This window comes from Bactrocera tryoni, chromosome 5, assembly GCF_016617805.1.
Source record: "Bactrocera tryoni isolate S06 chromosome 5, CSIRO_BtryS06_freeze2, whole genome shotgun sequence".
Lineage (NCBI taxonomy): Eukaryota > Metazoa > Arthropoda > Insecta > Diptera > Tephritidae > Bactrocera > Bactrocera tryoni.
In genome coordinates this window covers 32,298,290-32,325,822 of record NC_052503.1, presented here as the reverse complement: position 1 = coordinate 32,325,822, position 27,533 = coordinate 32,298,290, and the positions used below count along the sequence as shown (strand labels likewise).

The following is a 27,533-nucleotide window of genomic DNA, read 5'->3' as shown; positions in this document are numbered from 1 at the left end:
ATTTTTATTAAAAAAACAAATTGTTGCTTTTGCATATTCAATTCATAATAAGATGGCGATTATTGTCCATTATAGCACTTTTGAACAAAAGATTTTCAAATTGAAAGCGATAATGGAGCGCTGTGTTAATGGTTTCAATTTCTATTACACAAAAGCATTAAAAAAAAAATATAAACCAATTTTGCAAAAAAAAAATCTGTAAAATATAGGAACAACAAAATTCGATAAAAATTTACTTTCCACCTAGAAATTTTTGATTTCTTGAATGTATGTGTATATGTTTGTATGAATATGAATGTAGTCGATTTTGTTTTAAGTAAACTTTAGTTTTAATATTGTATTATTTTTAATTGTAATTTACTTATAATTTTAATTTGGATTTTACTTTGGTTTGTAATTATAATTATAAGTTTGATTTAGTTTCAAGTTTATTTTTAATTTAAATTTAAATTTTGGTTTTAATTTTAATTTTGATTTCACTTTAATTTTAATTTCAATTTTAATTGTGATTTTAATTTTAATTTTAATTGTGGTTTTAACTTTTATTTTAATTTACTTCTTCTTTTAATTTAAGATGTAATTACAGTTTGAGGTTTGGTTTAATTTTAATTTTGATTTCACCTTAATTTAATTTCAATTTTGAGTTTTACGCTAACTTTATCTTCTTTTAGTCTTAGTTTTAATTTTAATTTTAATGTTAATTTTAATCTTAATTTTAATTTTACAGTTAATTTTAATTTTTATTTTAATATTAATTTAAGTTTCTATTTTGATTTTGATTTTACTTTTAATTTGATTTTAAGTTTGATTTTAATTTTAATTTTGATTTTTTTTTAATTTTATTTTAATTTTAACTATATTTTAGTTTAATTTTAAGTTCTTTAAATTTTGATTATAACTTCAATTTTAATTTAATTTTCATTTCAATTTTAGTTTTAATTTTAATTTAAGTTTTTAGTTTAATTTTAATTTTAATTTTAGTTTTAATTTAATTTTCATTTCAATTTTTGTTTTAATTTTTATTTTTATTTTAGCGTTAATTTTAATTTTATTTTACTTTTGATTTAGATGTAATTTTAACTTTAATTTTAATTTTGATTTAATTTTAATTTTAATCTTAATTTTAATATTAATATTGGTTTTAATTTTAATTTTAATTTAAATTTTATTTTAATTTTAATAATATTTCTAATTTTTATTTAATTTAAATTAAAATTGTATTTTATTTTAATTTTAAATTTATTGTATTTTAAATGCCCGCGCTGCGGTTAACATGTGAAGGGTAGCGCAAAGTCCACTACATACATATGTATATGCATACATATGTATATATTTTACATAGCATGAAACAAGAAATCAGCAAAATTCGAGTCCAAAAATGAAATTGAAACTGAAACAAAAAATTCGTCAAAAAACTGCCGAAAAAGTGAAAGTTTTTATACGCTCGAATTTTTCAGATGATGTTGCTAAGTAAGCGGCGAGCCGGCGCTGCGCTCGCTTCGACTGCGTTCACGTCAACGCAGCAGCGTTAAAACCAGCAAGTTACACACACTCAGACTTATGAATTTTATATACATAGCTGCCTAGCATGCTGTGCGGCGCGCTGAATGGGCCGTCGCTGCGCATGCGCCGTAACGCGTCACCGCTTAATGAAAGTAAAAACGAATGATTGTTGCGAGCTGTCGCTTAATTCCGCTTTTAGTGCTTGTAGTTTTAAGGTCTTTCACGAATTTTGACTTTATTTAGCAGTTTCTTTCTTCGCCGCTTTTTTGTGTGCTGTGTTTTATTAATTGATGGCGCTGTTGTCTTGCTGCGCCACTGCGCCTGGGAAGCGCTGAAATAATGCGTACAAAGGGCTGCGTGACACGGAAAGCCGAAATCGTAAGCGCTTAAAATGATATACAACAAATGATAAGCGCGTTTCGGTGGCGCTCGCAGTGAGAGTGAGATATGTACATACATATGTGTATAGTGTATGTAAAAGTATAGGTAAAGGGTTGTGCAAAAAATCTAGGCTCGAATGAGTAATTATGCTGTCATTAACGGTAAAATTTTGCTAAATTATTTTTTATGTTTGCTCTTATAAAGGGTTTGAAATTAAGGTATATTAAGTAGAAAGTTTATTTTTTTTGATATTTCTTCTATATCATGCGAAAAAATAATGGCAAATTTTAGAAAATTACGGTTGCTATTATTGATTTGGCGTATTCGACGGCAAAGTGAATTTTATTTTAATTCAAGATTATTAAAGGTATTGCAAAACAAGTAAATATACTCAATATTAAAATATTTTTGAAAAGTTGCATGCGATAATTTTCTGATTTTTTGCTTTTAAATTTATTGCATGCGATAATAATTTATTATTTTATACCCCGAAGAGGATATATAAAGTTCGTCACAAAGTTTGTTACACCCAGAATGAAGCGTCGGAGAGCCTATAAAGTATAAACAAATGTATGCAAATGATCAGCGTGACAAGCTGAGTCGATTTACCCATGCCGGCCTGTCTGTATATAAACGAACTAGTCCCTTAGTTTTTGAGATATCGATCTGAAATCACTCACACGTCATTTCCTCACCAAGGGGCTGCTTTTTTGTCGGAACCACCGATATCGTAACCCTATATCATATAGCTGCCATATAAACAGAACGCTCAAAATGAAGTCCATGTATGGAAAACATTTTATTTGACGAGCTTTAATCCGCAAATTTTGCGTGAATTATTCTGCAAGGCAACGCTACAATTTCCGAAAAAGGGTTAAGATCGGACGACTATAGCATATAGCTGCCATACAAACTAAACGATCCAAATAAAACTCTTGTAAGGAACATTTTTTTATTGGACACGATATCAACACGATATTTGGCTAAAGTAATTGCTGAAGGCAACCGCACAATTTCCCAAGAAAATTGTTCAGATCGGTCCATTATACCATAGAGCTGTTAACAAACTAGCCGTTTAAAATCAGGTTCTTATACGGAAGTTTTTGTTTTTTTTTCTGAAGCGTAATATAGCTCCAAAGAGTTAAAGCTTTCCATGTTTTTTAAGAGATTATTTTTTATTAAACTAAATCATAAGCAATTTGCCCAGCTCCCAAACTCACTGCCTTTTTTGCTGTATTTATTGACACAAAAAATATATTTTTGATTGCAAAAATCCCCGCTAAATATTTAAATATATGTATGTATGTATGCATGTGCATTTGCGGTCACTAAGTATACATTTGAATATCAATACAAGCGTTTTATTTGCATACATGCATAGCAAGTGTTACGACTCTTCTATGTACCGGCGGCACAAACCAAACGCATTTGTTTCCTGTTTTGTGCTTGAAGCAAACTAGCCAAAGAAACAACAAAAATTAACAAAATAGGTAAAATAAAAAGTATCTAAGAACAATGCCGCTCAGCTTTGGTTAAATTGAGCAAAAAAATCGCATGCAGCACGTGGCTCTTGTGTGTTTCGTGCAAGCAACCATGTGCTCGTATGTGCAGCTATGTGCTCCTCGCTTATTCTCTGCGCTTGTTTTTTAGCACGAGCTAGCCTTAATCCAGCTTTGTGCCACTGCCTTCTTATGCCACAGCTTATTCTTGTCCACGTTTCACCTTTGTTTTGTGCAACCGATTGAATATGCTTAGACTGATCGTGACATTCGACAAAGTTCAGTGTCATTTCCTAGTTTCATGTTCTCAAAGTCTAGGTTGTTGCATTGAACGCCAAAGGTGTTGGCGGCTTTTAGAGGCGGTACAATCGATTTATTTGCAGAAAAAATGATATAGTTCTAAGTCGAAAGTATGCTAACAACATAAGTCGCTTATTTTTGCGAGCCTAGCGAGTTGCGATCATAAATACTAGTAAACAAATAATCACAGTCAAAATACTTCAAAAAATTAACCGGAAAGAAATGGGGGTGGAAGTAAATAATTGCAGCAAGATTAAAAAAAAAAACCAGGCAGATTTTGATGTGAGGTAAGTGTTCTTTTGCCACCTGCTTATCGCAAAAATTAACTTCTAAAACGGTTTTTAAGTAAGTGGTGCGTTTTTTTGCCACTTTTTTACAAAAAAATAATGCTCAGAAAAATATTTACGAGAGTTGAGTGTTCTTTTGTCATTCATTTGTCAAAAACATAAACTTCCGTAATGAATTTTAAGTGGGGTTAGTGTTCTTTAACCGTTCGCTAGCCAAAATATAAGTTAAACGATTCTTATGTAAGTTGAGTGTTCTTTTGCTACTCGCTTACAAGACAAATTACAAAATAATTTTAACTCTCATAATTTCTTTTTTGTCTTCTTTTTGTTTTGTCACTCGCTTATCAAAGAGACAAACTTTCAGAGGGGATTTTATGTGAGTTGCATGTTTTTTTGGCACTCGCTTACCAAAAAATTAATTCTAAAAGGATTTTGAAATGAGTTTGAGTGATTTGTTGCCACTCGCTTGCTAAGAAAAAACTGAGTGTTTTTTTCACTCCTTCTTCCCAAAAATTAAGTTCCTGATCGATTTGTATGTGCTTTGAGTGTTCTATTGCCACTCGCTTATCAAACGAAAATCTTCACAACGATTTTATCCAAGTTCAGTATTCTCTAGCCATTCACTTACAACCAAGAGCTATATTATTTGCCAAGAAATACTATAAATGGGGCTACCTGGGATAGGTTTTTATTAAAAAAGTATAAATATATTGTGATTATAATTCCAAAAGATATTAATTTCAAAACTCTATGACAAAACCTCGTATTTTTTTCCATAAAATCGCTGAAATTGTATGTATTACTTAAAAATTTTCTAATATTTCTACGAAAAAATTTTCGCGGTGATCAAATAATTCTTATAAAACATTTGAGAATCATATCGTAGTTAAGCTAAGGGAAAGAAATATCTCCAATTTTGTGGCAATAACTGTTATATTTTTAAGATTTTTTTTTCAACCTTAGAACAAATTATTTTTAACCGCTAATTAGATACCTGTCACGTGCAGTTCTTTACTAACTTCGAGTGGATATAAATATGAGGCGATCATGAGCGTGTTTAGTCGAGTGTGAAAAGTCATAAAACAGATGGCAAAATTATGTTCAAGAGAAAAGAAATAAATTGAATTGCTGAGTGACAAAATTTAGATAACTAAAGTCAAAATTGTGCAAAATTTAATATTTCACTTTTCGCGTAATATTTTTTCCCATTTGAAAGGTATAGCACATAGTTGAACTTGTGGAACACTAGAATGCTTGGATGTTACTTCACACCGCGTAGCACCCATGAGTATAAGTAACATTTAAAATTTATTTCCCACTTTACGAAGACGGTTTTGCCTGGTTTGGAGGCTATAGCTCGCAGTTGAGCTTGTGGAACACTAGAAGTCAATGAAGACATTTTAGACTGAAAAGCAGTCATTAGTAATTATAAATTACTACTTAGCTTGTTCTATAATATTAAAATTATAAAAATTAAAACTTATAGCGACTCGTTAATGTAATTACCATTGAGATATGAGGCATGTTGCTTCCACAGCTGTTGCACTTGAAATTGCGTCCAGCGGTTATTATCGTCGATATTATTGTTATTGCCATTTGTGTTATTATTGTTGTTGCCAACACCATTGGACACATTGCCGTTGTTATGCGTCAAGCCCGCGCCGTTGCTACTGTTGTTATTGCTGTCGTTTGCATTGCCGCCATTGCCATTGCTCTGAGCGTTCTGACCGCCGCCGCCCATAATGCCCACCAAGCCGTTCAAGCTCAAATTGTTGTTCGGCGTCGCAGGATTATTATTATTGTTGTTGTTGTTGTTGCCAGCATTACCACCACCAGCATTGTTGATAGCAATCAAATTGGCGGTATTGCCAACATTCGCCAGCACATTGCCATTGCCGATGCCGTTGCTATTGTTAATGTTGTTCATGTTGTTGATGTTGTTCGCCGCCACAGCGACCACCGCCGCCGCGGCATTATTCACATTCGCCACATTCGCTAAATGTTGCAAGCGATGATGCAACAGCTGACTGCTCGGCGGCAAACTGCCAACCAAATTGTTGCCCAGCGTATTGATCGTCTGTTGCAGCTGTGTGTTGGCAACATTTTGCATTGTATTGCGCAGATGCAAATGCACATTGCTGCTCAAGCTATTCACCACGTTCGTATGTACGCTGTTGCTCGTATTGCTGTTGTTGTTGCTCGACGTGTTGTTGCCGTTGCCATTGCCATTGCCATTGCTTGCCGGATTGGCGGCCACAGCGGCTATGCTGTTGACAAGATTACTTGTGCCCACCAAATTGCTGCCAAGGCTGCTGACAGCGGCGGCAGAGAGACCAACATTACTGTTGGCGCCACCAACAACACTGCTGCCAACACTGCCGCCGCCCGCGGCTAACAGATGTGGCAGATTGTGTACGACTTGGAGTGGCAATGAGCTGAGCGGCGGCAGCGCGCTTGTATGACTCGGCGACTGCAGATTGCCAAGCAGTTGTTGTTGTTGTTGCTGCTGCTGCTGTTGTTGTTGTTGTTGTTGTGCATGTTGCACATTCTGCAGCAGCTGCAGGTGCGCCTGATGCTGCTGCTGTTGGTGTTGCTGCTGTTGTTGTTGTTGCTGCTGTTGCGCGCTCTGTAGCGCGCTGTGTGTTTGGTGCGCATGCGCATTGCCAATTTGTAGCGCTTGCGTTAGATAATCCATGCTAAGAATGCTTGTAAGTGCGCAAATTCATTCATTCATGTGCAAAGCGGTGCGCGCGTGCAATGGCGTGAGTCGGAGTGCGCGTGCGCACGTGTTAAAGTTCTGGTAGCGGCTAAATTGTCGCTAGCTTGTGCGCATGCGCAGTTGGAAAGGCAGCGCACGTCTGGTGGTTTTTGTAGTTGTTGCTTTTATTTTTTGTTGTTGTTGTTTTCTGTGGCTTTGTTTTTAATAATTTTCTTTTTGTTATAATTTTTTTACTTTTATTTTGATTTTTTTATTATTATTAAGTTTTTATTTTTTATTTTTCATTCACTTTTCTACTTTAGTTTTCATTCTTTGTTGTTGTTTTTTTTTTTTTTGATTTTTGCTGTGTACCATTATGTATGCTTGCGCTTGCTACCGGCTTCACTTTGTTGTTGTTCTTTTTGCTTTATTTACTGTTTTTATTTTCATCCAATTTATTTTTATTTTATTATTAATTTTTTGCTTCATTTACTTTTTACTTTATTTACACATCACCGGGCCGTTTGCTTAGCTTGCGCTTGTCTGTATGTCTTGCCGCTTCGTGCTTGCCAATTCTAGTCTGCATAGCATTAACAACAAGCATATGCGCCACGCGAACACTTGTTCTAGCTAGCTGCGAGCTATTGTTTGTTGCTGGCGCGTCGTGCTGCTGAGTTTTTGTTGTTTTATTTTTATTTATTTTTTAATTTTTTTTTGATTTTTTTTTAATTTCTTTTTGTTCCTTTATCTACGAAAATTGCACCTGAACTTGTGTCTCTGTATTCTTTATATTATTCGGCTTTATTTGAGCATTTCAGCTTTTCTTGTGCAGACACATGTTTTTAGTTTTATTTTCAAATATTTGCATTAATTTGTTTCCTTTATTTGTTGTTGTGCTTTATTTGCATGCCATTTAGTTAATGTGCCGTCCAAAAATTTTAATAACTAATTTAAATTTATTCTGTTTATTTTTAAGTTTTTTTTTGCATACAAATTATTTATTTTATTATTTTTTTTTTTTCATTTATTCTAATTTTTTTTTGCCGTTTGCTCACTCACATCACGAACGGGCATTTGTTCAGCTTTTTTTTCACTTTTTTCTTTTGTTCTAACTGCACTTTTCTGTATTATTTGTTCTTCTAATTTTTTTCGACTTTTATTTTTATTTTTCGCGAAATAATCGTGCTTTCGCATACAAATGAGATCCTCGGACGGCAACTTGCCGTGACTAACTTAAATTTAGAACAATTTACTTTTATTTTATTTTATTTCGTTTGATTAATTTGGAATTTGTTTTTCCTCCTTGGCTTCCCACCTACTGTCACACTCAATTGTATTTCACTTGCTCAAAATAGTTTATCTCAGCCCTTACTGTTCGCCGTTTTCCGCCTTCAACTTGCACTTGGCATTTGCTTGCGTCACTACCTTGGTCTAGGGCAAGTGCTTCGCCGCGTACATTTCAATTAGCTGAGATCGCCTGGTGTTAAGAAAAAGTCTGACCTTGAGAATGTATCACTAACCGCGCACAATTAGACGAAAGAACTTTTAGTTATTCGCTATTCTATTTGTTTTCACTCAGATCGTTACGCTCTCAGGCCGAGCAGTGCGGTGTTTGGTGATCGCGCGCCGCGTTTTAGCTTCGCCTATCGACACAATTTGCTTCACTTGGCCACGCTCAATTTGGGTTTTCTTTTTTTTGTAGTTTTTTCGTGCTTTTATGAATTCTATTCTTTGTTTGTTTACTTTGCTTTGCTGCCTCTTTGAAGCTAAGCTGACTGTGTTGCATTCGCGACAAGGTTGATTGTTTTGTTAGCGCTATTTTTTGTACGATTCGACTGTTGTTTTTGTTGTTAATGTGGGTGCCGATTTTAGCGCTGAGTTCAAACGCCAGTTATCACTATATCATTTCTTAATCACACAGAGTTGCTTATCTTGCTTTGTTTTGTCGATTTCGTCAATTGAATTGGCAATGCTTCTAAGCGTTTGTTTTGTACTAAGGCATAGAGATCTTTAGTTTTTTACTTTAAGCCAACACACTTAACACATATGCACTTCTTCGCTATGTACAACTTCTCACGTCCACTTCACCTGCTACTTCGAATGTTGCACTTTAACCGACGCATATCACGGGGATTAGCGCTAATAACCGTAATTTTCTTTTTTTATAAAACACTACAATTGAGTTGGCGCTTAATTTCCGCAATCGCTGCTCGGTCTCAACTGATAAGCGCACACTTAAGGATCATTGTTTAGATAAAGACTTTCACAAAATTATGAAATCAAATTCGTTGGAAAATAACTGTCACCGTTATCTACACAAAAAGTGATTGGGAAAAACTGAAGTGAAGATGTTTTACAGCAAATTTCCCGCACTGTCACCAAACTTTCGGCCACTTACAGGCTACAAACTAAGTATTAACGTGTTACCGCGTTGCGGGCTCTGTGTTCGAGTTCGATATCGCGTACGCGTTCACGCTGTCGCTGCTGCCGTTCGATCTTCCGCAATATGGAGCTGGAACCGGTGCCGCCGGAATACGAATGAAGAGTGAGCGCACGTTTGCACACCGCAAACCCACCGAAAACGCGACGCTCAAACAAAGCCAAACACAGCGCACAGGCGTCGATAAAGACAACGCGGCGGCGTTGGTAAAGGTAATGGTAATGCTGTTTCTATTGTTGTTGCTGGTTTGCGAATGGCTGGCTGGTTGTGCTGTTTGTTGGTGTTTTAGCGCAGAGCGCGCTACCGTCTGTTTGCTCACAAGCGCTTGCTTTCCAGCTTTTCACTTTCGTTGGCTTTGTTGCTGTGCTGCCTGTTGACTGTTTGGCTCTTTGGCTTTGCGCTTTCCTGGCCTTTCGCTCGCAAATCAGTCAGCCATGCAGACAGCAGCTAACACGGCTAGTTAGTCAAGCCATCAGCCAGCTTGTCTGCTTTGCATTTCTTCTTTCACACATTTTACTCGCTCCACACTACAAAGCGCACAGCCACTCGTGGCTCGCTTGAGCTTTAACGCCGCGCCGGAGTGCTGTAGTGTGGCTCACAACCAGTTTGAGCCAAGCGCATGAGCTGTGAGGTAGTAGCCAGCTTGTAGCGAACGGTAAGACATCTGCGTCACATATTTCGTACTTCCACATGTTCAACGCCTGGATCGCTCGGTTGTCATGTATACATATATATTTGAGAGTGAGCTTGCGTGCGGTTGTGCACTTTATTTGGCCCAAGTGCTGATAACTGTGTGGCTATTAGAGTGTGGTCTGCAAGTAATCATGTTGTTGCAACTTCTTTCTGCATTTCTTCCAAGTCGATCCTGCTGCATAAATATATACACACTTCTTCTTTATATGTAGGCATATACTCATTGCATCGTGAGACGCTTCTCATGTACTCGCTTGAGTACAGCGGCACGTATACGTGATATCTATTTTTGCGCGCTATTCGCCACGCTAAATTGTTGATGTTGTTATTGTTGTAGTTGTCGCTGTATTGTCGCGCGCTGCATGCGGAAGCGCATGGCTGGTGTTGATTTCTCACTTGTTCAGATATTCATTTCATGTGTTTGGATGTGTGCTCGCTGTTGTTATTTTTTGTGTGCTTTTGCACTTGAGTCTTTTTACTTTGGTATTTGCTTTGCTTCTGCATTTTCTTTCGCATTTGCTTTTGTTTTGACTTTGCTTTAGCTTTTCCTTTTCGCTTTGCTTTTCTCGGCGCCGTTTGCACACATTTTTTTATTTGCATCTTCGCACTCTCACTCTCTTTTACGCCGCACTCACTCATTCGCGTGCGCTTAATCCTCAAGTGAGTGAGTTTTCTGCTTTCCGTGAAGCTTTTTGAGCGTGTTTTTTTAAATTGATCGTCGTATGCAATTAATGAGAATCGGCTTAATGGCATTTTTTAAGTCGCGCTATTAAAAGTGCGCATATTTTAATTGCTGCTTCGTTGAGGCGCATGTCGCGGAGCTTTTTTCTTGAGTTCTTTTTTTTATTGGCATACATTTGTGATAAGCAACATGCATGCCCTTTGTTGCTGACACAGATTTGTTTTCTACTTAACTTCTAACCTATCCCAATGGTAATTACAGCCATAAGTTGCATTTTATATAATTAATGGGTTTTAGAAAGATTTCGTGGCAGTAGCGAAGTTTATTAAGTGTAATGAAACTACATACATATGTATGGATTTAAGCATATTTAGATACTATAAAATCACCGATTAAATTGGCGAAATATCTTAATTTTCATATGAAAAATATATCATAATTTTGTTGGATTATAAACAAAAGGTGTGATCTTAACACAAATCAAACGATAACTAGCTCGAAATTTTGCTACCTGAAAGCCAGCTTAGACAAAAGTCACTCTGTTTGAATGTAGAGAAATACTTATATGCCTATAAGTTAAGTAAATCTGACGGAGTTACATATTCGTGATGGTTACGGACGCTAACAGGCTTACAGATAGATCTTTGAATTCGGTCGTTCGATCTCTTCCCTAAAATCCTAAAGCATATAGTCCGCGGAAAGAACTAGAACTAGCGAACCTATCCATTGTCTGTTTGCATTCTGCCCTTGGACTTTTGGATCTCCAATGAGCACAGCAAGCGCTGGTTAACAGGCAAAACTTTTTTGGCTGTAAGATATCTCTGACCGAGAGTAAACCCAAGAGGTCAAGTCACTCTTCACTGCCGTCCTACTATATGAGGCATGGACGATGACAACATCTGATAAGTCGGCGTTACAAATTTTCGAAAGAAAGCTTCTGCGGAAGATTTATGAGCTGTATGTGATATACGACATTGACATTTTTCAGTGAATTAAGGGGGTAGTCTCATGTAATCACTTCGAAAAATCGAACTACTTTTTTTTCTGGGGACTACTTTGGATTTAAAAAAAAAATATTAAAAATGTAAAGAACGAAAAAAATTTATTTCTGTACATTTCAAAGTACAAATAAAAATATATTAAAAAATTAAAATGATTGAATTTTGTTGTCGCATAAAAAAAATTTTCCTAAAAAGTGGTAAAATGTATGCGTTCACATGAGAGTACCCCCTTAAGACGAATTGGTCGATCGATGAGAATCTGGTTATCAAACTTTAGCAGTTTATGGGTAACACAAAGGACAAATTTTCTCTCTCCAAGTGAGATTCTTTAAATTTGGTTCAACGCCACAATCTAACATAACGTACATATATGTATATTTTGCTGTGAGTATAATATAGAAATTAAAATCTATCAGCTATACACGATAGCATTGCTATGTCAAGCGGCATTAAAGGAAGTGGAATTTACTAAGTCTATTTGTAAGGCAGACTGAGTGCACAAAAACTAGACTTTGTCAATGCATATAACGCGTGAGTTAATATATTATTATTTATATATCCTATGTCTTCGATTCGCCACTTCTCTGCTCATGAAGTTAGCGCTTAGCTCTTCAATACAAGAAGGTAAGCATATTGTAATTATTTTCCATTACTGTTCTTTGAGTTACTTCAGTTGTTTTTCGATTCACCACTACTCGAAACATAGCAAATCGAAGACAGCCAAGATTCTGTGTAAGAGTTTTCACTCCAAAAAAAAATTCAAAATTTCAGTACTCTCTGGTTAAAGAAAAAAAATATTAAAGACAAATTAAGGTCTCCGAATTGAACCTTATTTCGACTAATGTTGCATTATTTTTATTGTAATTGAAAAAAAAAATTAATTAAATATTTACCATGTTCTTTTTATAAAGTGTTTGCGAAAATTCACTTTCATATATCTTTAAGTGTAAATAATAATGAATGAGTTCGTCGATCATGAAATTGTGTTGATTATAACATTCGGGTATTTAGTTATCACTCAGCTTACCTGCAAAGAGAGAGACCGAAATAATTTGATTAGTAATGATTACTTTATTAAATACTGGATTGTAATGAAAATTCAAATATAGTCACCTAAAATCCATGTATCAACAAAAAATCCAAATTCAGTTTTTTATTAGTTTCGATTCTGTACAACTTATTACATATATGTAGCATAAAATTTTCAACTTCCGCTGTCAGATATAACCATTATATAACCAAAAAATAACCAATATATAACCATTTTATAACCGAAACTCAATTTTTTTTTGCAATATGAGTGGTTTCTATTACATCGTTTTTCCTTCGCTTAGACTTATGAAAAGTGGTGTTGCGTTATTTTGCATTTTAGGTGACGATATTTCACATACGAATAAGTGGTGGTAAGCAAAAAAGTCGATATACTATATATATTTTTTTAAATTTCAATATCAAAGTATACAGTTTTTAATAAAATAAGTCGCTTCCTTGGAAGCTAGATAGCAAAAACATATTATGAATTGAAGAAGATATAATTTTGGAATGTTTTAAAGAGACCAAAACTGAAAAACATATACCCCTTATGCTTCAAGAAATTTGCCAGAAACAGGCAATAGATTTACTTCCAAACTATTTTTTTCTGTTTAAGGATTTCAGAGTAAAAAAAAAAGATGACAATGACAAGATTAAAAGGCAAAAGAAGACAATTAAATAGTTTCAGGGACAAAACTTTTCAAGAAGTCCAAATATAGTGTATCAATATTTTGAGAAAATGAGAAAAAATACTAAATACAGCTGCATCGAATCGATAATACCCTACACAGGTGCATTTATATTGTATTGAAAATGTATAAAAAGATCATAAAAATGAATTTGATCGGTCAGTTTGTATGCCGCTACTTACTATAATGGACCGATTTTAACAATTTCTTCAAAGATTATAGCGTTATCTTAGAAAATAATATGTATTGAATTTTGTGAAGATATCTTGTTTGAATTTTATCGGACATTTTGTTTGGCAACTATATCCTATAATGATCCGTTATCGATTTTGCCATATGCGCAGCTTCTTGGGTAGAAAAGGACGTGTGCAAAATTCCAGATCGATTTGCCAAAAACTGAGGGACTTCTTCCTTATTGGCGTAGACACCGCTTACGCGGTTATAGCCGCAACTGAGGGACTAGTTCACATATTTATTTATTTATTTATTAAAGGAAATACAATTATGAATAATTATACTACCTATAAAATATAACAGCACTAGCGTCAGGGCCTTCGGCTGAGAGATTAAATTAATTTGTAGTTCACGTATATACAGATAGGCGTACTTAAAGTCGGGATTTGGTTAAAAAATATGTACTTGTATTATGACTTAACATGAACGAAAAATACTGCTAGCAACAACAACAATGATACATAAAATGACAGCCTCTAAAAACATCAAGCTCACACAATAAGGCGGGAAAAAAACCAATCTCAAATAATAACATATATTAACCACAACTTTAACGCCGTTGCTAACTCGACTTGAAGATCACAAGCTATAAATCACAAATGAAATCGAAAGCATTACAGCAACAACAATGCTACAAACGAAAGTATAAGACTATGCAGAAAGCCAAAAAACACGGTTACAAAAAACTGGCAACTGTTTAAATAAACAAAAGAAACAAGACAATAAGACGGGTACAATATGAGTTAAGCAGCCAAAAAAACTACACAAAAATTCAGCCGAAAGTTGTAACACCCAAAACAAAAAACCTAAAAACAACGAAGCTGCGCAGTGACCGCCGCAGACCTGCCCTGCTCCAAACCGCAACGGCGCAGCGCAACGCTGACGCCGACGAGTTGTGAGCTTGCCAGCCCCTTAAGCCAGCAAAACCAACCGAAATTCGGAGACAGCAACAATGCTTGCGCTGTAGGCGCTGCCGCAAGTCGCCGCCAACCACGCAGACTCACCAGCGTTCACTTCCTTATAGCGGATAAAACTCAAATAATACGAAAATGCATATATTTATTTTTGGCACTTTTGCTTTGACACCTCATTCGCATGCGATGCTTTTACTTAAGCCTGCCATTTGGCTTCACCTTTCTTTTTGGTAGTGAAGCATTTTTGTGGCTTTTTGTTATATTTTGAATTTCTCTCTTTACTAATTTTGGTTATGCAGTAATAAAAATGAATCAAAAGATGAGGCCACAAAAAAGCAATTTTTGAATATTTAAAAATTTTGACTTATTCGCTTTTTAATTGCTTTTTATAGTTTAGCTCTCTTCTTGTGACCTTCGCCCGGCTTTGTTGTTGTTAGTACGAAATGAACGCTCGACTCGTTGGGTGCAAGTTGAGCTCAGAGTATAGTCAGCGCAGAGTGCAGTCAGTCATGTCCTCTCACCTGCATTGGGCCGGTCTTGGCCGGTCAAAAGTGCCAAAAAGACAAAGACTTAACCAGCAAGTAGTCAAAACAAAGAGTGTATGCATGCAGATAAGCCAGAAATGAAATGAAAGTTTCATAAATTTCAGAGATAACAAAAAGCATAAGCGACACGCGCGGGAAATCCAATAAAAATGTTAACATACAAATATTTATCGGTATTTTCATACACACATACTCTTATAAATGGCTTTTATTATTTTTGTTAATTTTTTTTATAGCCAATATGGTTACAAAGGAACCAGTTAGTGCCTGCAGCCATGTTTAGCAGCTGAACTGCCATCTGAGCCATTCAAATGACCATAAGTGTCAAGCTGGGGCCAATTATTATATTATCAGCAACAACAAACAGCCAAAGGTATAACGAAAGTGATCAGTAATCGATCAAAATAAAGAAGACAAAAAGAAATGAAGTGAAATATGGAAATCAGCTGTGTACTGGATTAATATTTTTTTGAGAGATTGAACCATTAGTAAAATTTTATGTTCTTCTTTTTACGAAGTTATCTTCCAAAATCGCAATATTTTCTTTCGAAGTTCGAATTTGAGCTCATTGAAAAAAGTTATTTCGATACCACCATCGGAACTACCCGGAACTACCCATATTGGATCACTTTAGCGTGTGGCTGTCATACAAACAAAATAATCGGAATGAAGACATTGTATGGAAAGCTTTTTCATTTAATGAGATATCTTCACGAAATTCGGCACGGATTATTATCTGAGGCAATCTTGCAAGTTTTGAAAAAATTGTTCAGATCGGACCAGTATAGCATATAGCTGCCATACAAACTGAACCATCTAACTACAGTCCCCGTATGAAATACTTTCTTTATTGTCAAGATAGATTCACGAAATTTGGCATGACTATTGTTCAAGGCAAAGGTTTTGTAATCTATAAAAAATTAAACTGATCGAACTTATATATCAAATTTCATAGATGTCGTACAAACTGACCGACTAAAATAAAGTTCTTGTAAGGAATCTTTTGTATATGTGAAGGTTACTAAAACTTTGGTGTAGAAAGTTCGGAATAATACAGGAAATCCAGAACATGTTGACAGAGTTTGAAGACGTAAAACTTAAATTCTAAAATGATAGGTTACGTTAGGTAAATAAGCTGATATCTCGTGGGGCCAAGAAAAAACCCATTTGGATATCTAAAGACGCCTTGTGCTGCTATTTTTGAAGTAGATGCATACCTCGCTAAAAGAAGCTGCACTTTGGAGAAGTATATTTGCTGCTTAAAATACACTAGAGTGGCTAAATTGGCTGAGACTCCTCCTCTAATCTTACTCTTGAGCTGGTATCCATCCATTAAAATAACTCACTGAGCTTCTTTTCCAGCAAATCCGGCTATAAGTGGATATACATAAGTGTCCTTTTCGAAGATATGTAAATGGTTAAGATGCCGCTGGGAATAGGTGCTGTGATGCAAGTTATCAGAAATGCAATTTATGTTAGAGCGGATTTTGGAACATCTCTCTCTCTGCGATTCTTAATGTATCCAGCTTCCCGGAGTCTCATAGCAACCATCACAGCACTCAATCTGCCGGCTATATCCACCGGTGCTTTATGTAGAATGACATTATTTGCCAATTAGCTTTATATATTTACAGTGCAATTTCTAATATTGATTTTTTTCTAATTTTAGAACTGTGGTAACTTTATTCTGTGACTATACGTTAAATTTATGAACTATGCTTAACGACAAAGCTATGAATAACTTGGTAAATATAATGTCTCACACACTATAAATATATAGCTATGTATTCACAGCTAATTTTCAATCAATTATTTGTAATAGATTTAATCTTATTGATTAACCGTTGTTACCCTATTCTATAAATAATTAAAAGTATGCAGACCTATACATGCATGCATATAAAAGTTTAGTTGCAATTTTTCTAATAACCGCAAAATTGTCAACAGCACATCAGCGGCTAGAAAAGCTTGCATTGAAGCAGAATTTCAATTTGAAAAGTAACTAATCATATTGATGCATTTTAATACATCAACCGAGAGAAGCCTAAACAGCAGCAAATACCAAATTATGCCATGAAAAAATCACAAACAAAATCTCGTTAGAATATACCAACATATGCCGAACCAAAAGGCATCGATAGCCTACAGTGCGCCGTTCTATGGCACAGCCTTTCTTCTGCGAGAGCTCATATGCTGTTCATATCGCTTTTGAATTTTTTGCCGGCGTTGGTCATTTTGTTAGCTCAGGTGGCTGGCATTGCTGGTCAATGCATTCGCGCGCTTCTGCCAAAATGCATTTGCAGTGACAGAATCCTCAAAAAATAAAAAAATAAATACAAACAAGCACTAACAATAACAAAAACGGTGACATTTAAGGTAGTAGGCTCTATACTTAGCGAAGAAGTATTACTCATATGAGGCTTTGGTCGGTACGAAAATAAAAAAATATATGTACATACATTAAGGGGTTCGTCATGGAGCCACCGGCTTATAATAATATTTAGTCTTTTGCATATTATAAGAGAAATAAAAATTTGCCAGAAATTTATGTATTTTTTGATATTGAAAAAATTAAATTGAGCCTAAAAAATAATTTAGATTTTTAAATAATTTAATTACCTTTTTCTACACCATTTAGACAATATACAATCAATATATGTATTGAAATCACATTTATTTAGATTTTTTAGTATTTTTTTTTAAGTTCATTCGCTTCTTTCATTCTCGCATATTGAAAACCATACAGTCTCGAACTGCACATTTGCAAGTCAAATTGGGTATGAAGTAGTAATATACAAATGTACAGGTACATATGTATAACATTCATATGCCATTCTTAGCGTCGAAGCATTAGTGCTTTATAATTGACATTTTTATTTGCCGTGAAAATGCAAATGAATTGCGAGCGTTGTAAGGGCAATGTTTTACCTAAGCTCAAATATAGTAGACTCACTTCCTAACTAAAACTCCATTATCAATTTTTTATAAATTTTATATTGCCGATTTACGATTTTTTTGTAAATTTTTTAGTTTACATTTTTTGATACATTTTTGGTTTTTCTATATTTTATAAATTTTTTATTATCTATTTTTTTAGTTTAACATTTTCCATTTTTATTAATTTTATATATATATTTTAAAAATTTATAAAAGTATAAAATAAAAATTTTTAAAAATAGAAAATAAACATTTTTTTCATGGAAAATATACAATTAAAAATAGTATAATCAAAAAATTATAAAAAACATAAAAAAAAACATTTTAAATAAACAATTATTTTATTTTCTACATTTTATATAAATTTTTTTATTTTATGTTTTTTTTTTTATTAATTTTCAACTTTTAGTTTTTTATAAAGCTTTTATTTTCTATTTTTTATAAATTTAATTTTTTTTCATAAATTTTTGTTTTTTATCTTTTTTTAATTTTTTCTTATTTCCGTATTTGTTTTAATTTTTACTATATTTTCTATTTTTATAATAAATATTTATTTTTTTTTATTTATAAATTTTTATAATTTTTATTTTAAAATTTTATTAAATATTATATTTACCATATTTATAAATTTTATATATATTCTTAAAAATTTTTCTATTTCTATATTTTTATAAGTTTTTTATTTTCTGTTTTTATTTCAATTTTATATAATACATTTTTTTATAAATTTGGTATATTTTTAAAATTTTCTGTTTTTTTTTTGTAATTTCCAATTTAATATTTTTTTAAATAAATTTTATGATTTTTTCTTCTTCTCGCAAATGTTACGCCATAAATCTTATATGCATTGTCTCCTAAAATTCACCTTTCATACACTCACGTTTTCGTTCATCAATTCATTATTGCCATTCATTGACTACCATTCGCTAAATACCGACCTTCCGACCGAACCATCTTTTTACGATTTTTGTTTTTGCCTTTTCCATAACTTTACGACATTTGCAAATGGGCAAATCCTGCCGTGACGGATAGTGCATTAAATGTGACGAATTTCCAGAAACGTTCCGCTTCTTGCTCTATTCGACTAATCAGTGAACCATTTCATTTAACAGAAGCACCTAAGTACAGCACAAACACACATGCATTGCGGCTACTCGGAAGCAGCTAAAAATATTCTAAATAAATATTAATTAGTGGAAGAAACTGTAAATGCGATACGTGAAAATGTAAAGCGAGTCTCTTCACTGTCTACTCATTATTACTGTTAATTGATTCAGAATGATGGGCTGATAAGGAAGTAAAACGTTATAGTCACATAAGAATGACTTCCGTCAAAGAAGAAAGGTATGAAATAGAATATTACTAAAATCACTTTCAGCAGTTATATAATTTTTTACAAATACATATTTCATATTTGGAAACTTTATGAATAAACAATTATGGACTGCGATATTTTCTCGTGCCGATAAAGAGCTCGCCGAAAAAAAATCTTCTTATATGCTTTTTCGTTACAGAAAATTACTCTCCATATCAACGAGTGTTGAGATATATCTAGAATAGATATATATATATGTATATATTTATATATGTATATAGAGGTAGAGTAAAGATATATATATATATATATATATATACATACATAGAGATATATCTAGAATGTCGAAAACTCTGACTTTTAGAGGATCACACAAAGCTAAGATATCTCTAATCTAGCCATACCTCTGTCTTCTCTTGTCCAGCGGATTTTTTTCTTAATTTTACAACCTTCACGGTTGTATCAACGATGAATGTAGATAGCGATGTACATTGTTCCTTATCGATTATATGTAGTTTGATTATTTATTATTGCTTCTAAAATAATTATTACTGTTTGATCCAAACTATTTTTAGATAATAAAGATGAGAGGGATCAGAAAATTAAAGCGGTCAGCTGATTAAAAGGATTGTGAAGGTTTTGAAAATTCCAAAAATTTTGTTTTTTATCTCTCTGTCTCTCTGTCTATATCAGTAATGATTTTTTTAAGTATAATCCTTTTTTTTTAATTTTTGTATTTTCAAGCAGAGAAATACTTCTAACCGCCAGGCAGCTTTTGTTGGAGGTATTCCAAGAGATCGGCTGCGTTATCGATGGGATTCAAAATGTCCAAAAATTAATCCCCAATTATTAAAGTAAATTAAATTCTATAAAGTTCACATTTTTTACAGTTTATTAATTAAATAAAATGGATCTTAAAAAATTTACGAAAAAACGCGTAACCCCCTTAAAACGCATGTAGAAGATTAAGCAGATTAAAGAAGGGTTCTACGTTGTGAAATCAGAAAAATTGTTTTTTTTTTTTAATTTTTTTGCAGAGTCACATAGACGCGTGTTTCAAGAATCCGTACTAAAATTTGGCAAAAATATTGAGAATTTTTACTTTAAAAAATATTTAGTAATAAAAAAGTGCAAAAATTGATTTTTTTTTCAAAAGCTCTTAAAGTTTACATTTTCTTTGCTTTTTCCATAGTTCTTATATCACAAATGCGAATAAGTGTACAGATTTCGAAAATATTATTCGTTTGCTTTAAAAATTTTATGTAAGGGCGCTATGATTTGTAGTATAAGGCCGTGTCGCCAATGCCCTACCACCATTGTCCGGTAGCCACCTTCCCTCCTCTTAACTTGGATCATCAAAAAAATTATTATAGCTTCAATGAAATTCTTTCGCCACTGAGCGTAGTATTCAAGCTTTCACCTTTTAAAAAAGCAGGTTTTCTAGCCAACAAGGTATAATTCGTCCTTAACTCGGAGGCCCAATCGCAATGCTAAAAATCTAACAGTCATCATAAAAGAACAAACCGCCGATTACTACAATATTTTTCAATATCAAAATAGAAAATTTACGATTAAATCACATAGACGTTAAGCTTAAATCAAATTATGATTACATACATTTATGCTAAAATTAGAGTAGTCTAGTAATACAATTATGCATTGAAAACACTTTGCAAAAATAATTGAATGCCAAGGTGTTGCGGTCATTATCACGGCGTATGAGCGGAAGAGCTATTATATATATATGTATATTACACATGTGTATACATATATGTATGTAAGTATATGGCTAAGTATACGCTATAAATTCTCAGCTTCAGCTCGCATAAGCTAACATAAGTGCGTCATAAAAATGCTCTGTATAACACTGCGAGCGAAAATTGGATATTTCAGATTCAACAATTAAATGCCGCAGCTAAAGAGCGCCAGCTAGTCAAGTGATATTTGTTTGTTCATGGGTAATTATAGTATATACTATATATATGTATATACATATACATATATATATATGTATTATAGACAGCTATACCTATGTATAAGTATATTTGTGTATAGGAGCGTACGTGCAAACGCAAATGCAATATCAAATACGGATCACGTGGGGAAAAAGGTGAGTAACGGCTGATTAATTAAAATGCAACGCTGACAGCCACAGCGGGCGGCGACTGCGACAGCGCAGTCAGCGTAAACTGCACCAGAATGCAGTTCTAGTGATTGCAATTGAGAGCGTAATACAAATCTAATGATCGCTAGAAGCTGTTAGACGCTCATCGCTCGCAGAGCAAGCGAGAGAGCGAGTGCATGTACATTCAGAGAGCAATTTAAGCATTAAAATTGATATTAGAAAAGCAATTCAAGCGGAGAAAAAATAATTTATAGTAAATATAATTTTGTTAAATGCTCCTTCGGTATTTACCTGCATTGCCGGGTGCCTGAAAGCGCGCCTTCAAACTGTTCAAATGACTTTGATGCTGCTCGTTGGCCATGACAACGGCCGCCACAGCGTTAGCAACATGTTGAACGGATGCGGCAGCAGCGTTTGCATTGCAGCTGCCCAAATTGTTGTTACCGCCACCGCCACCACCGCCGGAGACCTGTGACAGAGCTTGCGAATCGGAGGAGTTACCGCCGGCGCCAACACCGCCGTTGCTAGAGCCACCACTGCCACCACCGCTGCCGCCACCATTGCCAAATTGGCGATGGTAATGTTGCTGGTTTTCATTGTAGAGGCGCTGGTAGCAGGATAAGGTGGGTATTGTCCATGAGTTATTGGTTTTGTAATGGAAATTGCCGGAGCCGAAGATCGAGTGTGGGTTGGTGTTGGCGGTGGCATTGGATGCGGCAGCGGCGGCGGCCAAATTTTGTGTGAGTGTTTGGCTAAGTGCGGACAATTGGTTGTGGGCGGCTGCCACTGCGGAATGCTGATGTTGTTGTTGTTGGTGGGAGTGTTGTTGCTGTTGCTGTTGCTGCTGTTGTTGTTGGTGCTGCTGCTGCTGCTGATGGTGCTGGTGATGCGATTGCTGTGTATGTTGCTGCTGCTGCTGTTGGTGTTGTTGTGTTTGTTGTTGCTGCTGCTGATGCTGATGATGGTTATGTTGTTGTTGCTGCTGCTGCGCTTGCTGCTGCTGCGGCTGGTGTGAGTTTTGCTGTTGCTGGTTATGATGCATATGTTGTTGTTGTTGCTGATGATGATGATGTTGCTGCTGCTGCTGTTGATGCTGTTGCGCCTGTTGCTGCTGTTGCTGCAGCTGCTGTTGTTGCTGTTGCGCCTGTTGTTGCTGCATATTGTTCCATTGTGCTGCTGCGCTGCCATTACCGTTACTATTCACCGATTTCGACGAATCAATGCTGCTAACGCTGCTGCGATTTCCCTCCATCGATGAGCTGGTCATGCTGCTGCCGCCTTCATTGGCGCTGCTATCACTGTTGTTGCTGCTACTCATAGCAGCAGCGGCATTCGAATTCAATTGCTGAAAATATTGATTCAGCGCGCTGTTTGCATGCTCCTGGAAGAAGCTGTTGCAAGTGCTCGTCTGCGACGTCATGTTGGCTGTGGCTGTTGTGCGCAACCGACGGCGACTGTGAGCTCTAAGTGTGCCTTAAGTTAGCAACCGAAAATGTTTAAGCCAACACACAAGTTTTGGTTGTTATAATTATTATTATTGTTGTTGTTTTTTCTGTAAAACGCAGTATTTAAGTGTTGCAAACTATTAGAGCGCCAATAAGACGCGCGCGCACTAGTAGTTGTAAACCAGAGTTGAGGTTGCGTATACGCCTACGCGGCTCGCACATTTTTCACGGTGAATTTGTTGGGCGAAGGTACGCAAATTTACTTTATTATTCCTTTGTTTTTATTTGCTTTTAAGCGATTTATTTTCACTTTTTGCTTTATGTTTTTTTAAGTGCTTTTTAAATTTGTTGTATTATCACACTGAACACATCTGGAATCATGTGCTATAATTTTGTTTCTTATATTAGAAAATTGTAGAAATTGACCAACAGTGTTGCCACATAATTAAATTACGCCACAAGCCACGAAATAAGTGTGAATAATGAAATAAGAAGCACTGAAACTTTCATGTGTGTTAGGAGTTTATGAGTATGCTTTGAATTTGTGTAGCCTACCCGCAGGCGCTTTTATTTGGAAATTTATGGAGCAGTGTGAAACGATGTCTTTGGTTTATGGTTGATGAATATTAGACCATTATGCAATATTTTGGGATCAAATTAATGTTAGTATAATTTATTATAATGACTCAGTGATTAGGTTTGAACGTAATCGCAACTTTTGGAGAGAAATTATAACTTCAATTTAAAAAAAAAATATATATATTTAGATCAACTTGTACCCTAGAAAATGTATCACATTAGGCTTTATAGCATTGTAGAGATCATTTCATGACTCACAAAAAGTTTATATTACGGGTTTTTGAATCTTTTTTAGATAAACTTGAGCTTTTATATGTTACATGAAGCTTTTATTATTCTATATTTAAATTTAATTGTCTTAGTAAGATTCTCAGGCTTAATGAAACAGCGATTTTTCATATAAAATAAACTTATAGACTCATAAACGGATTTAATAATAAATTTTATACGAAGCTTTTTCATTTAATAACAAGGAAAGAGCTTTAAAAGCTTTGACTAATTTTACAGCGTTCATAATAAATTTCAGTTGAGCCCTTTAACACTTAATACCTGCCGTAATTTAATTTTATTAACGCTCTTACAAAGAAGTGAAAGCTCGCAAGGCTTTCAACGAGCTTAAAAGCTCAGAAAACATTTTTTTGTTTTATTTCAGTTGCAGTAAAAATTTATATAACAGTCCAAGATAAGAGTAACTTCTATAAATCATGAAATGATTTGCAGTTAACTACTTTTGCTTCTACTAAATAAATGTAGAAAGCTCTGAATTGCTTTGGTAAAGGTTATAGTGGCGTTAAAATTTTTGTGTGCTTAAATTGAACCAAAAACTGTTAAAACTTGTTTAAATGGCTTTTTAAAAATATTTTTTAAATTTTTTTATGACTTTTAAACTTAGCAATTATTCAAGCAACTACAACAACAAACCCATAAAAAGTTCACTGTGAATTTCACAAGCCACCCACAGTGTTCTCATGAAAAAAAACCTACAATCCGAAGTGATCGCGTGCCTCTCCATGTGAGGTGTTCTAATTGACTTTTCTCCACATTTATAATTATACTTTTAAGTCTATAAAGAATGATGATTCGTTTCACAAGGTACAAAAACAACGAAAACCACAACAAACAGTAAATCACGCTACAAATAAATAAAAAATGTATTATTTGTAAAGCAATATAAAAATCTGCCTATGCGAGCGTGTATATCTGCTTCAAGCGATCGTCAAGCGAGTAGGCTGAGTAGTATATATAACGCAAAAACAAAAAAAACCGATAAAAAGTGTCGTAGTTGCGGTCACGTTGCAGCTTCGCTCTTCACTGAACTACTAATTGCAAATCATCTTGTTTACTTTTTTTAAATGAAGTGACGCATATCTGAAATGGGCCTTTTGAAAAATGTATTTCGGATGAGTTGTTGTTGTATGATTTATGCACCCCGATACGATACAATGGCCTCTATTAGTTTCAGAATGTTTGTATATATGATTCTATATATGTAGGTATGTATGTGTGTTTGCTTATTTGCATTTTCTTAACGCTGAACATAAAACAAAGCAAAGCAAAAACTTTTTCCAAATACGATCCATAACTTAAGAGGTGGATGATATGCAAATTAAATAATTGCACTCAATTCCCTATATGAAGTTGTGTCGTTCCAGCGATGAAAACTTAAGTTAAGTTACGAAGTTGATCTCTAGCTTTGCTATTTTGTGTGTGATCGTCGTTTGCTCAAAAATATCAAGTTTTCGGTTTGCTTTTGTTATTATTATTATTTTTTGCCCGCTCAAGAGTTGAAAATAGTTTTTCTTTTTCACTAAATATTTAGTTTATTTTTATTTTTTCCATTGCTGCGCGAATATTTTTATCAAAATTTAAAACACTAAATTTTAGTATTTTCGAAAACTAATTTCGAAATTTTAGGCTTAAATTTGATTTTTGTTTTACTTTTATTATATATTTTTTACACTTTTGAAAAAGTAGTGCTTATGATTTTTTAATATTTTGCATTTATTTATGAATATTACTTTCGCATATTATTTTCGAAAATTTTATTTTGCTCTTGTTTTGATTATTATCCGTTTGCCTCACTATTAAGTATTGAAAAAATATGTTTTCGTTGTATAAATATTGAATTTTTTGTTAGAAGTTTGGAAATTTTATTTTCGAAATTTAATATTGAAAATTTCGTAAAATTGCTTTTACATTTTCTAAGTATTTGCTTACACTTTTTGTAATTTTTTGAACTAAAAATTTGAAAGTAAAGAAATTTCGAACATTGTTTTCGAAAAAATTTGTTTTTACTTTCTAAGTATTTTTTACACTTTTTGTAATTTTTCGAACTAAAATTTTAAATTAAAATAACTTCGAACATTATTTTCAGTTGACTTTTGTTTTTACTATGACTTAATTTTTTACACTTTAGCAATTGAAAGTTTTGGCTTTGTATTTCAATTACGAAACAGATGTGACTTTTCAAATGAAATTTATAATGTTTCAAAATATGTTTTTGCATAGTTTTTAATAGAAAATAACTTATTTAATATTTTTCTTTTTCTTTTTCCTTAATTTTTTTTATTTATTCTTATCGAAAGAGTATTTTAAATACTGTTCAAAATTTTATTTAAATACTGCACAAGATGTGTTGTACATTTTAAGAATATTGCCATTTTTCACAGAGCGTTTTAGTTACATTTTCATTTTAAATTCCAAAACATGTTTTTCAGTTTTCGAAAAAATTAGTTTTATTTCAGTGAATTTTTATTAAACTTTCACACCATGAACAAAAATTTTCATAATATCAAATATTATTGTGTTTTGATAAACAAAATCATTTCAGTTTGAATATCTATTGTTTTTCTTTTTTCAAATTATTTTTCAAAATCGTTTATCAAAATTTTCGAATATTATTATCAAAAATTTTCAACAATTTTTTCGGTATTTTTTCAATATATTTTTAAAATTTTTTTCAATACTTTTTTCAATTAGTTTTAAATTTTTTTTTATTTTTCAATACTACGTATTTCCACATCCAAGCGGCTAAACAAAGCAATTCGTATTTTTTCCGTTTTTCAAGCGTTATCCACAGTTTTGTAAAATTCGCACGAAAATCACTCACACTATTTCCACAGATTATAATTTATTCCACACAAAATTCTGGGAATTACATTTCGAGCACACTACATAATTACATTTCCACTGAATCGCATTGGCGATATTCAGATGTATGCATTTCTTTCTTTTCTAAATGATATATTTGATATTTTACATAAAACGTTTCCACCGCTGACCGGTTGCTTAGTCAAGCCAGCACTTCTATGCAAGTTTCGAGATTTCTAAACAGTGCACAAATGCACACACACACACTCGTTTGTTTCGAGAACGTTTATGTTCGAGCGTCTCAACACATTCGGCCGATCATAATTGGCGACGGCACTTGAATATTTGTCAAGCAAAAGTTTCTTGTGTTTTCCGCGATTTAATTTTCCGCTAAACGGCCAAACTACCGTATGTCAATTCGTCAAAGTGAACGCGAAACGACCAAATGCCGGCCTCAGCACTAGCACTGGCTCGTCGTAGTCACCCAGGCGGGCTAGCAGCCTGGCAAGGCAGCAAGCAGCGACCGTCAACGGCAAGCAGCCAACGCAGCCGCCGAGCTGGTACCCGGGCAGCAGGGTAGAACAGAGCGCTGGAGCACTGTAGCACTGGAGCGCCAAAGCAGCGCAGTGCAACTGCAAGCCACCCAAAGCGCAACGCGGCAGCAGCACATCAGCGGCAGCGTTACCAGCTAGCATGCGGCCGTACAACGTGAGCGCCACTTTGCTCCAACAAACAAATAAGAACCGAAGAAAAGCAAAAAAAAAATCATTGAGCCCTATGAAAGGGTAGCTAAGTGAGGCGGTGGCGGGATGATGAGGGCGCTTTTGTACGTACATTTGTATGGCGTGTACATTTGTACGAGCGCAGCGGCAAAAGCAAAGCGCTCATTGCATTAGAATGCACAGAAAACAACAGCTAGGCATATATAGTAAACATGTGTATATATGCATGTATGTCTGTATATTTCTGTGACACACTGTACAAATGGAATAATTTGCGAAAAGCAACTATATCGTCTAATAAGCGTTTGCAAAATAGCTATGTAAGTAGGGTATGGTAGCATATTGAAGAGCAGCGTGTGCATAGCAACGCATAGGGCAGACATAGCATGAGTGCAATAACAAGACAGCCGTGCAAAGTACAA

General features: G+C 34.2%; 1 protein-coding gene across 14 annotated transcripts in view; it reads right to left on the bottom strand.

Annotated features, from left to right (window-relative positions):
* Positions 1-26,820, bottom strand: part of LOC120779004 (putative uncharacterized protein DDB_G0286901) — a 60,326-nt gene extending 33,506 nt beyond the window's left edge. For 6 of the 14 annotated variants that reach the window (XM_040111108.1, XM_040111110.1, XM_040111109.1 and 3 more), the window contains exon 1: positions 5,477-6,902. In XM_040111108.1, the coding sequence (XP_039967042.1) occupies positions 5,477-6,665 (1,189 nt within the window). In that variant the 5' untranslated portion in view covers positions 6,666-6,902. Of the gene's footprint in view, positions 1-5,476; positions 6,903-21,566; positions 25,107-26,408 lie in introns of those variants that run through there. The other 8 variants (XM_040111120.1, XM_040111121.1, XM_040111122.1 and 5 more) reach the window with 6 other exon arrangements.
* Between the last annotated feature and the right edge of the window lie 713 nt (positions 26,821-27,533).